This window comes from Ahaetulla prasina, chromosome 2 (assembly GCF_028640845.1).
Source record: "Ahaetulla prasina isolate Xishuangbanna chromosome 2, ASM2864084v1, whole genome shotgun sequence".
Lineage (NCBI taxonomy): Eukaryota > Metazoa > Chordata > Lepidosauria > Squamata > Colubridae > Ahaetulla > Ahaetulla prasina.
In genome coordinates, this window is record NC_080540.1 from 128,422,186 (window position 1) to 128,438,420 (window position 16,235).

At 41.3% G+C, this 16,235-nt stretch overlaps 1 protein-coding gene across 2 annotated transcripts in view; it reads left to right on the plus strand.

The window, feature by feature from the left end:
- Positions 1-16,235, plus strand: part of RHBDF2 (rhomboid 5 homolog 2) — a 93,141-nt gene that overhangs the window by 54,787 nt on the left and 22,119 nt on the right. For both annotated transcript variants that reach the window (XM_058168927.1, XM_058168926.1), the window contains exons 2-8: positions 2,950-3,106; positions 4,929-5,059; positions 7,070-7,262; positions 7,945-8,157; positions 9,677-9,805; positions 13,000-13,130; positions 14,789-15,001. In XM_058168927.1, coding sequence (XP_058024910.1) covers positions 2,975-3,106; positions 4,929-5,059; positions 7,070-7,262; positions 7,945-8,157; positions 9,677-9,805; positions 13,000-13,130; positions 14,789-15,001 — 1,142 coding nt within the window. In that variant the 5' untranslated portion in view covers positions 2,950-2,974. The remainder of the gene's footprint in view (positions 1-2,949; positions 3,107-4,928; positions 5,060-7,069; positions 7,263-7,944; positions 8,158-9,676; positions 9,806-12,999; positions 13,131-14,788; positions 15,002-16,235) is intronic.

The window sequence follows — 16,235 nt, forward strand, 5'->3', positions numbered from 1 at the left end:
AGATCTTAGGAGAACCTCATTCCAGAAGGCAGGTGCTGCTTCTACAGAGAAGGTGTACTTCAGGGTCATTTTAGATGACATTGATTAATCGAAGGAACCCAGAGCATGCTAATCATGCAAGATTGAATTGGCTGGGCAGATTCTTCTTCTTTATCAGTTCCACTGTCATGCTTTGCCTCTGGAGCAGATTTGTGCTGTGCTGTCATATAAATATAGTGACCTCGGCCAATTGAAACCCCTGGCTGACCTGGCTTGGAAACTGAGCACAGCTGATTAGTGCTAGGATGGGAAACCACTAACCAATATCAGTGATATAAACCAGATTAGAAAATTATATATTTAAAAAAAACAAAACCGGAACAAGGCAGAGACAAACTTTTTCCGCAACATTGCCCAGTAATATAACACCACCAGGAAAATTACACCAAGGCATATGTAAGCTCACCAATCAAGCTTGACTTGAAGATCTTTTATCTTTTACCCCAAGTTGCTGATATATAATTATTGCCATTGCAGCTCAGTTAAGGACATGGCTCCTTAATGCTGTGAATGGCATTGGTATACCATACCTTTCTTGGAGCTTTTGTAAGAGATTATTCTTATCATATTAGAATGTGAGTAATTGGGTGGGGAATTTTTTCTCTTGGATATAAGATACAACATTGACCCCATGAAGGGCTGCATGAAGAAAAATAGATGCTATTTTTATGGAGCCTTTGAGACTCCTGCTATGGTCTGTGATCTGATGTATCTAATAATCCAGTCACCATCTACATGTTATATGTAAGATATTATTTAACCATTGTGTAAGCTGTTAGGAGCGGTTAGCTTTTCCCATGGTAATATTAATAGGTCAAAAGGCTGAGGCAGTCTAACCTAAATAGCTCCGGTAGGAAAGCTGGTGAGGTCACATAAGTGGCACTACAAACCCTAGCTGACCCATCCAGCAATTGCAAAATCTCATCTGTTTGTGTTCTGTCCCTTGTAGCATGACACTCTGAAGCTTCCTTCTTCCTGCAGAGAATGCTACAACTGCTGGTCAGTGTGAATAGGTCAGGATTATTATCTTTAATCCTTGAAGGCCCCTTGTGTAAACAGGTATAGGATGAGGATGCCTTGACAGGTTGAAAAAGTCTGCTTGGAGAATGGACTGAAGCCACCAGCTTCGATTCCCATCTGAATCCAAATCTCATGAAAAAAAACCTTCATTTCTGGGGCTCTTTCTGGAAATCAGTGAACAACTGAAGTGTTTTTAAAAAGGGTGTGAAAGAATTGATTTAAACATTTGGATTAAAGGCACAGTCCCTTGAGGAAATGCCAAAGTTCAAACGAGCAGCAGGTGTCTGTACAAGAATTATGTGTGTGTGTGTATAATTAATATAAAATGAAATAAGACTGTGGAGGCCTTTGGGGAAAAAACTTTCATCATTCACAAGGACAGATTTAAAGAGAATAGTGCCTTTAAAGTTGATCTGAAGGAATGCAAAAACAGAATTAGTTTTAAATCTCCCCAGAGAGTTTGAACATCTTTTTAAATATATATATATATTTATATATATATATGAGTATATATATAAACTATTTCACTTGGCTTCCTGTCATCATTTCTAAGCAGAGTTCCAAAACTTGAAAATATTTTTTTTTAAAGGGACTGGAATGATGCGCCCCTCCTGACAGTTTCTGCTTCATGTCCAAACTGCTTATACCTAAGACCCCGTTCATGTTTGGTTCTCCGTTCTGTTTAGAAAAAGCTTTTAATCCATTATACAGACATTGGTCCTATATCCTCATATAGAAATACTGGCCTGTAATGTGAAATCTGAAGTATTTCCCATTCTAATTAAACATAATTTCCTGAAAATATACAAAATAATACCATATGTATTACCTTTACAGTAGTTGTCATTTAAAGACACAATTGGGACTGGTAGGCCTGTTAAGTAAAATACCAAGTGAACACAATTTGCAATGTTTCTGCTGGTTTCTCCATTGACTGCTTTTTAGAATAGCAATAGCAATAGTACTTATATATTGCCCAATAGTGCTTTACAGCCCTCTCTGGGTAGTTTATAATATCAGTATATTGCCCCCAACAGTCTTCTCCTCCTTTTATCCTCAGAAGGATGGAAGGCTGAATCAACCTTGCACCCTGAGAAGATCAAACTTTAGGCAGTGGGCAGAGTTTGCCTGCAGTACTGCATACCACCAGGACTCCTTCCACAGCTTAGAAGCTGACTGTGAAGCTCACAAATGGCGATTGTGGGATGCTGTGACATTGGTAAATGCCACCAGTCACATGATTGCAGAGATGCTATGACAGTAGTAAGTGGGAGGAGCAGCCATGAAATTACTTTTTAGCACGCTCATGACTTTGAACAGTTGCTAAACAAGGCTGTCATTAAGTGAGGACTACCTGTAACCATACCCTTGAAATCCCCCTTACTAGTTTATTAATTTTAGGTAGGCAGGGTACAAATGAATCAAAATGAATAAATATTGATTAATCAATGCCTTCTGGTTGATGTGTGTCTAAAGCCAGAGCTGGAGGGTGAAAACAGTGTGGTTGTGGTTTTGCCTTATTGTTAATTGGCTTTTTGCCTGAGTGTTCTTAGAGTTTTTATATTGTTTCAGTATTGTTTACCTGTTTTTAGACACCTAGAGTTGCAGACCTGCAAATCAAAACTAATTCATTAATTAATCCTTTGCACATTACCAAGCTGAAACCAGCTGTAGTTGTTGCTCAACGAATGTTGATCTATTGATCCATCACCCTCCCTAAGTCTTTTTTCCCCAAATTAGAGTTTTCAAAGTATGTTTCCTTCTGGTGATTGGGGGTGATGGTTGGAAGTTACAAGGAGGATGCCTTTAAATGTGGGGAAGATTGCCTTTAATCAAATGAATACGAGGGAGTACTTAGTTTTAAATTCCTTGCTTCTTTCCCCATTACAGGTAGACTAATACCTTCTGATCCAAGATGGCAGACAGCGATAAAAATGGAAGCAGCCGTTCTAGCACCAGCAGCAGTCGACTTCAGAGCAAGAAGCCCCCCAACCTCTCTATCATGATCCCACCAGTGAAGTCTGAAGAGGAAAGCAGCCAAACAGTGGTATGAATTACTGAGATCCGTAAATGTCTATTAACACTGAGATTTCCACGGTTACGTGCTATCTGAAAAGGTGTCTCTTATGCACATTATTGCAATGCAAAAGAAAAAAAAATGCTTCAAAATCAAAACATCCTGTTTCAAGTGTGAAATAGGGCTGTTTCAAGCACAAAGCCATGTTTGGTGTTTTAAAAGCCAGTTGCTCTAAGATAAAACACATTCCAAATTCTCCTTATGATCTGTTTCACTCTTGAAAACAATCTGATATTAGCCGTTGTTTTGAATCTCAAAGAACTGGCTTTCTGCTCCCATATGGGAATGATCATGGTTTGCTTACTGGTTTGTTGTTCAACTCCGCCATCATAGACTATGCATTGACACCGAGAAGGGAGTAGGATCACTGAAATTAAGTGCTCCTAACTCAATCTTTGTGCAGAAGGATACAATGCTCCACAGCTTCAAACGTTGCTGAAAGATCTAATAGTAAAACAGGAGCTGCACTCCCCTCAAGTCAAGTTTTAATCTTGGTGACCCACAAAAACAATCATGCCCTCTCCACCCGTTCCAGATTATCTGCTTCAGCCAGGGTCTTTTGTATCTATCCCCTTCTGCAGAGCCTTCCCTGAAAGGTTCCCTGGATGTACTGTAACTTGTTTAATAAGAGTGTATCAAGCATTCACATCTTCAAAAGTATTCAAACATGCAAATATGCTGCGATGTTCTCTTCTTAATAGGGTGGTTGTTAGAGGTTCAAGCCAGGATAAAATCTACTTACCTTCCCCACCGGTTCGGAAGTGCACGTGCCACACGCAGTCATGCGCCATCACATGCACGCACGGACCCTCTGTGCATACTCAAGCAGGTTACTTCCTGGTTAAAATCAGGAAGTAACTACTGGGCAGGTGGGCGGAGCCTTGCGCTGCTTTCAGTACCAGTTCGGCCAAACTGGGCTGAACCGGTAGCATTTCACCCCTGGTTCAAGCTAAATTGGATCTTGTTCAGTGGTGAAATTCAGCCGGCTCTGAAAAGCAATCTAGTAGCACCGGCAGCGGGAGACTCTGCCCACCGGCCCAGACTTCATCACGTCCCGTTTTTGACTCTCTGCGCGTACGCAGAAGGCTCTGTGCATGTGTGGAGGAGGCACACACGCTCACATTTGCAAACCAGTAGCGAAGGTAAGTGAATACCACCCTGATCTCGTTGATCAGAATTGTTACCGTTTCAGTAAAACCATTCCTGAATCCAGACAACCTGTCTTTAGAAGGACCTCTTCCAAAAAGCCACTATAGTAATAATCTTTAAGATAATCAGCCAGTTGAGTTACCTTAGCTTTTATTACATTGACTTGGTATGTCACACCTTTTAAAAGCAGCTATCTATTCTACTGTGCATACTCACTAGCTAGTGACAAGGAGAATGGATCATATAATCACAGTATAAGGAAAAAATCTTTTCTAAGCTCCATCCAGTTGTTTGGTATTCTACAGAGACTTTTTGTGAATGTTGCACTTCCAGGGGTAGAAAATTTTATCCATCCCATCCCTTATTCCACTGCATTTTTTCCTTTTCTCTTTCACTGGTCCCTAGGTTATAAACTGCTCAGAGGCAAGTGTGTAATTTGATCTATGTACCATTTTACCCTCAGACAGATATCTACGCCTGACTAATTAGCTCTCCCAGCTTATCTAGCCATGAACTGGAGAGAGGTCCTGATCAGGAATTATGATTTCTTGAGAATTCATAATTTGTGAGGGTAGTTAAGTGGTCTCTGGATCAATCCGTCCTCCCCATCCCCTTTGCTGATGACCTCCATGTCTCTCTTTAGCTTCTGAAAAAAAACCCAGCTCTTCAAAAAAGTGTGAGCCTCCAAGAGTCGAGATTGAAGAGACAGGACAGCAACTTCGAAAGACATCCTGCCTTGCATAGGCAAACCTCATTGTCCCAGAGTATTCGCAAGTAAGGAGAACTTTATCCTAACGTGTTTAACTTATCATGATTTGTTTGTCTGATTTCTTCTGTTTATTCCATTGCCCATCTCATAATAATGACTCTGGGCAGCTTACAGCATTTAAAAACAAAGCAATAGGAATATGAATATGAAATATAAATGACAGCTGAGGATAATTTGTGAGTCTGTGAGTGCTTGATTTTTGTGCTTGCTGCACTGTTAGTTAACATTAAAAAGACTTGGTAGATATTTTTGAAACTCACTTTCTGGTCCTTGTAGATGAACTTAGACTCACTGAATTCATTTGTGCACTTAGCACACTTTTCATCTTGAGAATGTATAAGCTCCCAGTTTAACTGAATGTCATTATGTTTGCAATCAGTGCTTTAAGACCCGTGGTAGTGCAATGTTTAGAATGCAGTACTGCAGGCTAATTCTGCTGACTGCCGGCAGTTTGATTCTTACTGGTTCAAGGTTGACTCAGCCTTCCATCCTTCCAACCCTTGAAAGATTAGCCAGTGCTCAAACCTGGACTTCCTCAAAACTGTGTCAAACAAGGGGAAATAAAATTGATAAAATATCAACTATTTCTTGTGAGCTATTTTACATTATACATCAGGGGTGTCAAACTCAAGGCCCGTGTGCCAGATCTGGCCTGCAGGGTGCTTAAATCTGGCCCATAGGGCCAGCCTGGAAATGGCAAAGGACTGGCCCGTGGTGCCTCTGACAGCCAAAATGGGACCCTGTGTGCTCCCCCCTGCTCCTCGTTTTGGCCAGCAGCATGCCTCAGGAGGTATCTGTCTCATCTTCCTCCCTCCTCCCCTGGCCCATGGAGAATTACAATGCTGATCTGGCCCTTGAAGAAATCCAGTTTGACACCCCTGTTATAGATAGATCTTGACTTACTTCTACCATTGGAATTTTAGTTGTTAAGCCATATGTTCATTAAACAAGTCATCACATGATAAGTACTAATTGTATGATAGTTGTTAGTTGTTGTTAAGCAAATTTGTCATGGCCATTAAGCAAATTACATGGTCCTTATGTGAATCATGTGGTCATTAAATGATTCTGACATCCCCACAGGACTTTTCTTGTTGGAAGCTGGCTAAGAAGTTCACAAATGGTGATCACATGACTGCAGCGTGCTGCAACCAACCATTATAAATGCAAGCTAGTTGTTCAAGTGCCCAAATTTGCAATCGCATGACTGCAGGGATCATGAAAAGGTTGCAACTTCAAGGACAGGTCAAAAGCCCCTTTTCCTGAGGCTGTGGAAATTTTGAACCATCCTTAAACAAATGGTTATAAGTCGAGGACAACTTGTATGTGAGATACCGTATTTTCCCCAAAATAAGCCCTAGTATGATTTTTCAGTATGCTAGTAATATAAGCCCTACCCCAAAATAAGCCCCAATTAAGATCATCAGCCAGATGGACACATTTAGTATTGTATTTCCCTGAAAATAAGACATCACCTGAAAATAAGCCCTAATGCATCTTTTGGAGCAAAAATTAATATAAGACCCAACTTTATTTTCAGGGAAATACAGTAGTTGTGTTATTATTCCTCCTCCGCATCAGTTGTTAAGTATGACCATAGCTTTTTCATAGAACAGAGCCATAATAATTTCCAGATGCTTGAAAAGGAAAATAAATGGAAGAAAATTTAATCCATAAAAAGGGGCTCAGCCCCACCATCAAATTGGCGTGCTTTACTACAGGCTAGATTCCGTTTGTTTATTTTTTCTTTAAACATGTTTTGAAGATTTGATGGGGAAAAAAATGAATATTTCTATCCATGATTCTTCATGTTTTTTCTGTCAGCTTTAAAAGTGTCCCCTACAATCCCCACCCTGTGAAAACACATCCATAGATCAGCCATTCCTGGAAGCAAAGCTAGATAAATGTTTGGGCCTGGATGGATTAGATGCCCTCAGTTACTTTCCTAAAATATTGAAGTTGCTTGTGAAGCCATGGTTGTCTTATGGCATTTGTCTCCTCTTTGCTACACTCAGAGGAGCAGCCCAGTGGTTTGGCGTCAGCAATGACTGGGATGGAAAGCAGCAGAATTGGCAACGCAAGAGCCTTCAGCACTGCAGCCTGCGCTATGGAAAACTCAAACCTGCCTACAGAGAAATAGAAGTGAATAGCCAGGAGGTGCCTTCTTTCCAAGGCACAGAATCCCCAAAGCCGACAAAAATGCCCAAGGTAGGTGTCGTTGCATAAAAGAGTCGGTAACTCAGACAAACAGCCGTGCTGGATTTGGCTGTAGAAAAGAAGTTATAATCCCTCTTGGATGTACAGCTTGAGGGAAAAGGGCCACCAGAAAGTCAGAACTTTCATCTTTTGAAGGTCTCCCAAGTTCAGCTCACTGCCAAGTGAAAACGTCTGGTATCAGGCAATAACAAACTCCACCTCAGGGTCTGGGAAATTGTATCAGATTAACTGAGGCGAAGAACATGATGGCACCTCTCGATGTACACAAGTCATTTAGCTATTCAGGAGGCCAGCTTATTGCTGTGGAGGAAATTACCTGGCATTGTCCCACCGCATTTGCAACAGAGCTGATGGCCTTCTTTTGTGGAATGAAAGCGTTGATTCTAATTCTCCCTTCCTATAAGGAAACTTAAAGAGGTTATGGGTGGCCACATTCTCAGACAGAAACATCATCTGTTTAAAAGGACTCTATATCAGATGATGGGAAAAATCATGATTGAAAGGGATCAGGGAGATGGGATGGGATCAGGGATCAGAGGAAATCCAGAGGGGAATCAAACGTTTGTCTAAGGCACCATCCCATGGTTGATACGATTAAAATTTAAAGCAACATTCCTGTTCTATTTCAGCACTGAGTACAAGACTAATTGCTTCAATTGTTTTATCCTTTCAGATTGTAGACCCTTTGGCCCGAGGCCGTCCCTTCAGGCACCCAGATGAAGTGGATCGTCCACGAACCCCACATCCTGTCCTTCCCCCTCTGACTCCTGGCGTTGTGTCCTTGGCATCATTAGGTAGTGTACGGTCAGGCTACACCCGCCTGCCCCGCAGGAAAAGGGAATCCGTGGCCCATATGAGCTTTAAGGCAGCTGCAGCAATTATCAGAGTGAGTTCGAGTTTTGTGGAAAAGCTCTGAGCTTCAGTTCTTTACTTTTTTTTTTATTATTTGCATTTATATCCCGCCCTTCTCCGAAGACTCAGGGCGACTTACACTATGTCAGGCAATAGTCTTCATCCATTTGTATACTATATACAAAGTCAACTTATTGCCCCCAACAATCTGGGTCCTCATTTTACCTACCTTATAAAGGATGGAAGGCTGAGTCAACCCTAGCCCTGGTGGGACTTGAACCTGCAATATTGCAGGCAGTTGCTGTTAATAACAGGCTGCATTAGCCTGTTGAGCCACCAGAGGCTTCTTTAGATAATGGTGTCAAGGATATGATATGTGCTGTTTCCTTATCTTTCTGTTCACCAACAGCAACACCAGAATTCCGGAGAAGGAAAAAAATGTGGATATAATAATAATAACAACAACAACAGAGTTGGAAGGGACCTTGGAGGCCTTCTAGTCCAACCCCCTGCCCAGGCAGGAAACCCTACACCATCTCAGACAGATGGTTATCCAACATTTTCTTAAAAATTTCCAGTGTTGGAGCACTTATTATTAAAATCTGAACTGGAAAATATATTTAATCGCAGTTTGCAATTATTTCTCCAAGTAATTTTCCTATTTCTGAGATATGTGTCTGCAGTTATATTGTATGGGAGGGCATTTATGTTTTTTGCTGGATTCTCCTACTTCACAGTTCCTGTTGATGATTTTTTCTGAAACTTTACATTAAATCCTAATTTCAACGAGATTGGAGAATCAGTTACTTTACTTTTGAAAAAGTTATATGTAATATTTTGTTATGCTGTTCCTTCTAAGCTTGTATTTGAACTCTGGAATTCAGTGAATCCATGAAAGTATAATTACTCTGACAGACTTCAATGATTTTCATATTCCAATCTTTCTAAAGTTGAGTGTTATGAAGTAGGTTGTCCTGAGAACGGTCACGATCAAAAGGAAACCATGTTTGGAGAGCACACAAATAGGCACACAATGACAATATATTCCCCTTATAAGACTGGAAACCCAAATAGGTACACAACAGAAGTAAAAGGATACTCTCAATTCAGACTATCTGAATAGAAGTATCACCAGAGGGAGCTGTTGTACAGCACAGAAAAAGAATGGAGAAGTAGATTTAGTGACATTTGGCTGGAAGGTGGATGCTATTTAAAACCATCTACTTCATAATTGGAACCAATATTAATATTATTGGCTTATACCCAACAAACCGTGCCGCAAAACAAGAGATTTACTGAAACGAACCTTGTAGCTATCTTGGCTTAAACTGTATCTCAAACCTGTTTGGATTAAACACTTCAGAGTGTTTAATCATGTGCCAAATCCTGTGCCTTCCTCTTAGCAGGCATTTTCCCTTTTGGAAGGCAACTTTAGATCTGATCATATCCTGGTAACTCCAGTTGGAGTTGAAGCTGCTGATAATAGCCTGAATCATTAACAGTGAATGTTTTGAACCTGACCATTCGCCATTCCAATTTGTTTCTTACAATAGGGGCGTTCCGTTCTGGATCCTTCCATGCAAAAACACAGAGGCAACAAACGGAGCTTTATGTATCCTAGCTTCATGGACGATGATGCGGTGGATGGCATGGATACATTTGACTCTTCCTTCTTCAGTAAGGCAAGCATGGTTCCATAGCCTTCCTGTTACATTCTCTTCCTCTCCTCTAACCGCTCTGTATCGCTCCTTCCATGGTCCCTGCTGTCCTCTTGCTAAATTTGCAAAGGGAAGGAACGGCAACAGTTCAGAAAATCATTTTATGATTTTGAGAGCTTTCTCGCTTCTTTACCAAGTCTCCCTCCATTCCCTCTCTTTCCAGTTTGTGATTCTGCGCTACCCATAAATTAAAAATCCTTGCGCCATTTCAAAGCAAGCCTTTGTTTCAAGCAAGTGGTCACGCTTGGTGTCTTCTGATGATCCTGGGAGAAGCTGAACCTTCAGCCCTGTGAAATAAAACAGGCTGCCAGGCAAAAGAGATTTTGAAAGTTCTTAAGTCTTTGATGCCATTTTTCCAGCCCAGATCTAGCGGTTTTACTATATATATAACTCCCACTAGCAGTTAAAAGGAAGAAACAGCAGTGATCACACATTGCTTCTAGAAGCACGAAGCTGATAACACCGGCCTGAAGATGACGAATGAGACTTTGTCAAAACGTCGCCAAGACACTTCCAATTTTATGCGGAGAAAACCCGAATAACCAAAGACCTACATACAAACAACCGTGAAAACCTCAGAAAACACACACACACACACACATATTTGTTTTCGTAGGTTTTCACGCATATAGGTATGTAGGTCTTGGCATATTCGGGTCTTTTCCCGTGACCCCTTACACAGGAAAAGACCCGAATACAGCAAGACCTACATAGATAGATAGATAGATAGATAGATTTTTTAAGGTGGATATGCTAGCATGATTGTTAAACCATTCATGATTGTCTCACCCATTCATGAGAATACAGCCCCAAGGACTGCTCTTCTGGAAGAAGATTGGGATTTTTTTTTCAGATATTTCTTTTTTTTTCATGCAAGAAATAAATAGGCATGTATACTCAACAGCCCCATATATGAGTAAGATCGTTCCTGAGGCTAGGCTTAGACTAATGAGATCAATTACATTTCAAAATAAAATAAAACATAGTCTCTGTTAATTAAAACATATCATATTTAGCTACATAAACTTTTAGGAACTTGAATATTTTATTATTATTAAAATACTCCCTTGCTGTAAGATATGGCCTTTTCACCATGAATTTAAACGCGGCAAAACAGGTTCACCAACAGCGCTCTTCTAGGTAAGCTTCCAAAGTGGACGATTTAAACTGAGCCACGCTTGCCTTGAATTCCTGTGGATTTCTACTGTATTCTACTTGATTTCTACTGTAGCTGTAGCATTAGGACAAGTCACAAGGAAAACAGCTGGAATATAAATATTTGGGTTGCTTTTAATTTAGACATGCCTGGACATGTCCTTTGCCCAGAGGAAAATTATCTAGCAAATGGGAAGGGGAGATAGATCCAGGACATCCTGCAGCTAGCATTGTCCCAATTTTAAAAACTGGTCACGAAGTGGTGTTTCTGATACAGCATGAATGGCATGGGAAAGAGCTATCTGGCAGGGGCTCTCACTGTGTGAAGGTAAGGTTCCTTCCACACGTTGGATGAGGGAACTACTTTTGCCTGGCCTTGCTCCTGGTAATTGCACACTCTCTAGTTTGAAGCGTTATTTGTTTGGCAAAGGCACTGTTGATTTGTAATATTTTGTGCTCAGAAAACATTGCAAGGGTCCACTGTGCTACTGTCTGACTGATTTCTTTATGTTCCTTTTATATTGCACTATTCACACGGCTTGCTAAGCTTTGCTAAAACTTATATGTGAACATGCACAATCACATCCGCTGGTTCTTCTTATAAATGAGCATGGCTAGCAAATTATGGGCAGGGCTGCAGAGAGTAAGCCAGATATCCTGGATCAAACAAAATGCTAAACATTGAGTTCACAGCCTGTAAGTTTTGGATTGCGTGTGAACCTTGTGAACTATATATGAGCAGGGCAAAGGGGAAGACTGAGTATGAATGAAAGAAGATGCTTACATGTCTATGGTATAAAATACATTTTGCTTAATTTCCCCTCCCCCCAACTTTTCCCATAGATTGATTCCTCTCACGCTCCTGCCTTCCCTTCCATTTTATTCCATATGAAAATAATGAAATTGAATTTTAACTTACATTTTTGGAAACTAAGTAGTAAATAGATAGTATTTATATATTTAAGTAAATAAATAAATATTAAACTAAGTAAATAGATCAATGTTTCTCAATCTGGACTACTTTAAGATATGTGGACATCAACTCCCAAAATTCCCCAGCCAACCACTGCTATAGACTGTCAGTGAAGCTTAGCCTGGGAATAGCTAATGAGTGCAGTTTGCTTATTGTTAGCTGAGCTATATTATGGCTTGATCTGTCAGGCAAATGTAAGCGGAGCATTGATTGTATGTTTAGATGCAAAATAAATTGTCTTCAACGTCCTACATTAAAATCTTTTTTGAAGATGTGAATTTTTATTGATTATAAAGTAAACCTGCCATTTAAAAAAACAAAGCCATCCCTTCTACTTTATTGGAATCTCTGGCTAGCTTTTGACTGTAATGATTCCTTCCTTCCTCCCTCCCTCTTTCTCTTCCTTCCTTCCTTCCTTCCTTCCTTCCTTCCTCCCTCCCTCCCTCCCTCCCTTCCTTCCTTCCTTTGCTTGTCATACGCACACACACACATACACTCTGTGTGTATGTGTGTGTATAATGGGGTGTGTGTGTGTGTGTGTGTGTGTGCTTATCGTGATTCCCCCAAAATAAGACCCTGTCTTATATTTTTTCAGCCCTGAAATAAGCCCTTGGCCTTATTGCCATGCGCTCAAAGCCCAATTGGGCTTATTATCAGGGGATGTTTTATTTTGAGGAAAACTCTGTGTGTGTGTGTGTGTGTGTGTGTGTATTCTCATTCATACATTCCATTTGCTTGGAAATTCTGGCAGCTGCAGCCTCATCATATCTGGGGGGGGGTGCTGCGTTAGGGACATTTATAAAGAAATGCAATATGTATTCCTACATAAAACCTGATATTGGGCAGTGATCCATAATCCAGTAGGCAGTTTGTGTTTGCTGCTTTTTTCTATCAGATGTTACGAAGGTGTGTATAATTAGAGATCTAGGTAACAATGGTGTGTGCCAGAATGACTGGATCCTTCACTGAACAAGGTATACGATTCTCACTTGAAATGGGGCCATGAGGAACAATTCCGCCTTTCTTACAGGTTGATGCACATGAGGAGATGTGCTCCATGCAAGATGATGTATTCGAATCCCCACCTCTCTCTGCTACTGGCTACCGTGGGCTTTCCTTACAAGAAGACGGCAAGTCACCCGAGGCCGACCAACCTTTCCAGTGAGTCTTAGACACCCATTTGGACTGATACAAGAGAGAGATAGCCTCCTGTTCATAGGAAATGTACCCTGATTCATGTCACCAACTGTGAGATGTTGCCACAATCGCCTGGAAACAAAACTTTCCTACTCCAGAGGGGGGAAAAAACCCTTTCTTCTATGACATTCTTGTTTTGGATTCTTCTTTCTATAAAGGCTACTTTGTCACAGCAAGACTTTTAAAACAATCCTAAAATAAAGTGCTTCCATTTGTCAACAATTTATCTTCCGGTGAACTATAAACTTTACTCCTGGTTCTTTGCTGCTTCAGGACTGAATTATAGATACATGTCTTGCACTTTTTTTTAATGAAGTATGTCATCCTAATAAGTATTTGAAGGATGGAGACGACATTTCTATTATGAATATAAATATTACTTTCCCTGCAAAGACTGTTTTAAGTAGCTTAAAATGGTATCAATATTTCTTTGCTCAGAAAGTGAAAGCTTTGGAACAGGAGGATCTGAAGCAGGGAACTAGCCTTTTGAAACAAGATTAGCCACTTGAATTGCTTGTTTTAAATGCTGAAGACATTTACATCTAAGAGTTGTAGACTAGTAGCCCCCAAACTTTTGGACACCAGGGACTGTTTTGATGGAGAATGTTTTTTCTGCAGACCAGAGAAGGTATAGTTTTATGTGCTGCCAGCATCCCATCTATGGGACTTCATTGTTTGTGTGGTCTGGTTGCTGGCATGCCAAAGCCTATTGCTGGTCCACGGACTGGGGGTTGGGGACCCCTGTTAATCACTTGTCTTAAATGCTGAAGACATTTACATCCAAGTGTTGTAGAGAAGTGACAGCTGCAAGGTGGAAAAGAATAATGCAAACATAGTGGAGGAGAGGAAAGATGATATTAAAAATTCAGATCAGTAACTCTGATGCACTGAAGAATCAAACAAGAGACTTGAATCTTGGTCATCTTATCATTTCCCAGAAAAAAAAAATCTGTTCGAAATCAAACTTAACTCAAATCAACTGCTGCTATTGATTTTCTTATCTTTCTCTGCATAAAGTAGTCATTTCAAAAGAAAATGTGCTGGGTGGGAGGTGGCAAAAAGAAAACCAGTTACAGGTACAGTAGTCCTCGACCTACAGTCACAATGGAGCCCAGAATGTTGCTAAGTGAGAAATTCGTTAAGTCGGGTTTTGCCCCATTTTACAATTTTTCTTGCCACAGTTGTTAAGTGAATCACTGCAGTTGTTAAATTAGTAGCAAGATTGTTAAGTGAATTTGGCTTCTCCCTTGACTTTGCTTGTTGGAAGGTTGCAAAAGATGGTCACATGTCCCCGGGACACGGCAACCATCATAAATATGAACCAGTTGTCAAGCAGCTGAATGCAAACCACATGACCATGGGGATGTAGCAAAAGTCATAAGTGTGGAAAATGGTCACAAGTTACTTTTTTCAGTGCCATTGTAACTTCGAACGGTCACTAAACTGTTATAAGCCGAGGATTACCTATCGGGCCCATGATACTTCAAAGACATACACATTTGCTGAGATCAAGTAACATTTGCAGAACACAATTCTTAGAACCCTGGAATAATTCTATATGTATCTCTGTTGTCATGCTGTCAAACTCATGCTGAGTTTTCAAATATGTTCTTGTTCTGCAGGCATGGAGGAGCTGTGGCCCTCAAAAGCCTCCAACAAACGACTTCCGCTCCCAAGAGGGGCACTCGGATTGCTTCCAGGGTGAAGCACTTTGCCTTTGACCGCAAGAAGCGCTACTATGGGTTGGGAGTGGTGGGCAACTGGCTGAACAGAACATATCGTCGGAGCATCAGCAGTGTGGTACGGTCACAGCTGGAGATCACAGACAGCCACAGGTAGCAGCAGACCACCAAAGCTCCAGGGTGACTATGGATTAGTCGTTTTTTTGCAGTCCAACCTGCCCAGCTGGATTGCTAGGGGGATGAAGTTAAAGGAGTCTGTCGTGTCCCATTCCTCCGCTGACGGCCGGGTCAGGGAAATCCGAATCAGGCGTGCCTCTGCAGCTCTGCCAAAGTCCTAGCAAAGTTCTCAAGGCAGGCAGGAGACCAGAAAGTGACTTCAGCAAGATATGTTAGACTTTGCCTGACTCAGAGAATGCCAGAAAGCAGATCCTTTATATAGGCCATGGGGTGTGGCTCCATGACTCAGCACTTATCCAGGCCTGCCCCTCCCTTCCTTCTGTCGCCGCCACCTATCAATTCTTCTGAAGCGAGGGTCACTCCAGTCTGCAGCTGTTGGCAATTGACCTTCCTCAGGCTCACATGCTGTGGGGGAGGGGGAGGGGTCTAATTGCTCCGTTTGCCTGGGCATGGAGCCAGAGCTGGGGGCTGGAGGTACTTCTTCCTCCTCAGCCTGTCTGGGCATGGAGCCAGAGCTGGGGGCTGGAAGTATACTAGGACATTCCTCAGCGTTCGGAAGCAGATAAGAAGGCCCCGGCTGCGGTGAAAACGGGCGAGACACAACAGAGTCCCTTTTAAATGCCTCTTTGAACTCGGAGAAGAAGTAGGATAAAAATGTAACAAATCAGCAATTAAGTCACTCCAAAGTGTGTTCACCCCATAGCAGAAATAAACAATCTATTTGTAGGTGGGCAAGGAGTGTATTTCAATTGGAGAAGGGGATATTTTGTCTGCAGAAATTATCTGTCATTTTGTGTTCTCTTTATTTATTTATTTATTTATTTATTTTAATCAAATTTTTATACCGCCCTATCTCCCGAAGGACTCAGGGTGGTTCACAGCCAGATAAAAATACAGAAATCATACACAATAAAAACTAATTAAAAAACTTATTTAAATAGGCCAGAATTAAAATTATAGTTAAAATGATAAAACCCCATTATCTAAAAATTAATAATTAACCCCGGTTAAAATTAAGTAAAACTTTTAGTCCAGTCCCGTTTTCAGCTCACGGCGAAAAGTCCGAAGATCAGGCACTTGGCGTAAACCAGGGGGAAGTTCGTTCCAAAGCGTAGGAGCTCCCACAGAGAAGGCCCTACCCCTGGGGGCCGCCAGCCGACATTGTTTGGCGGACGGCACCCTGAGAAGACCCTCTCTGTGTGAGCGTACG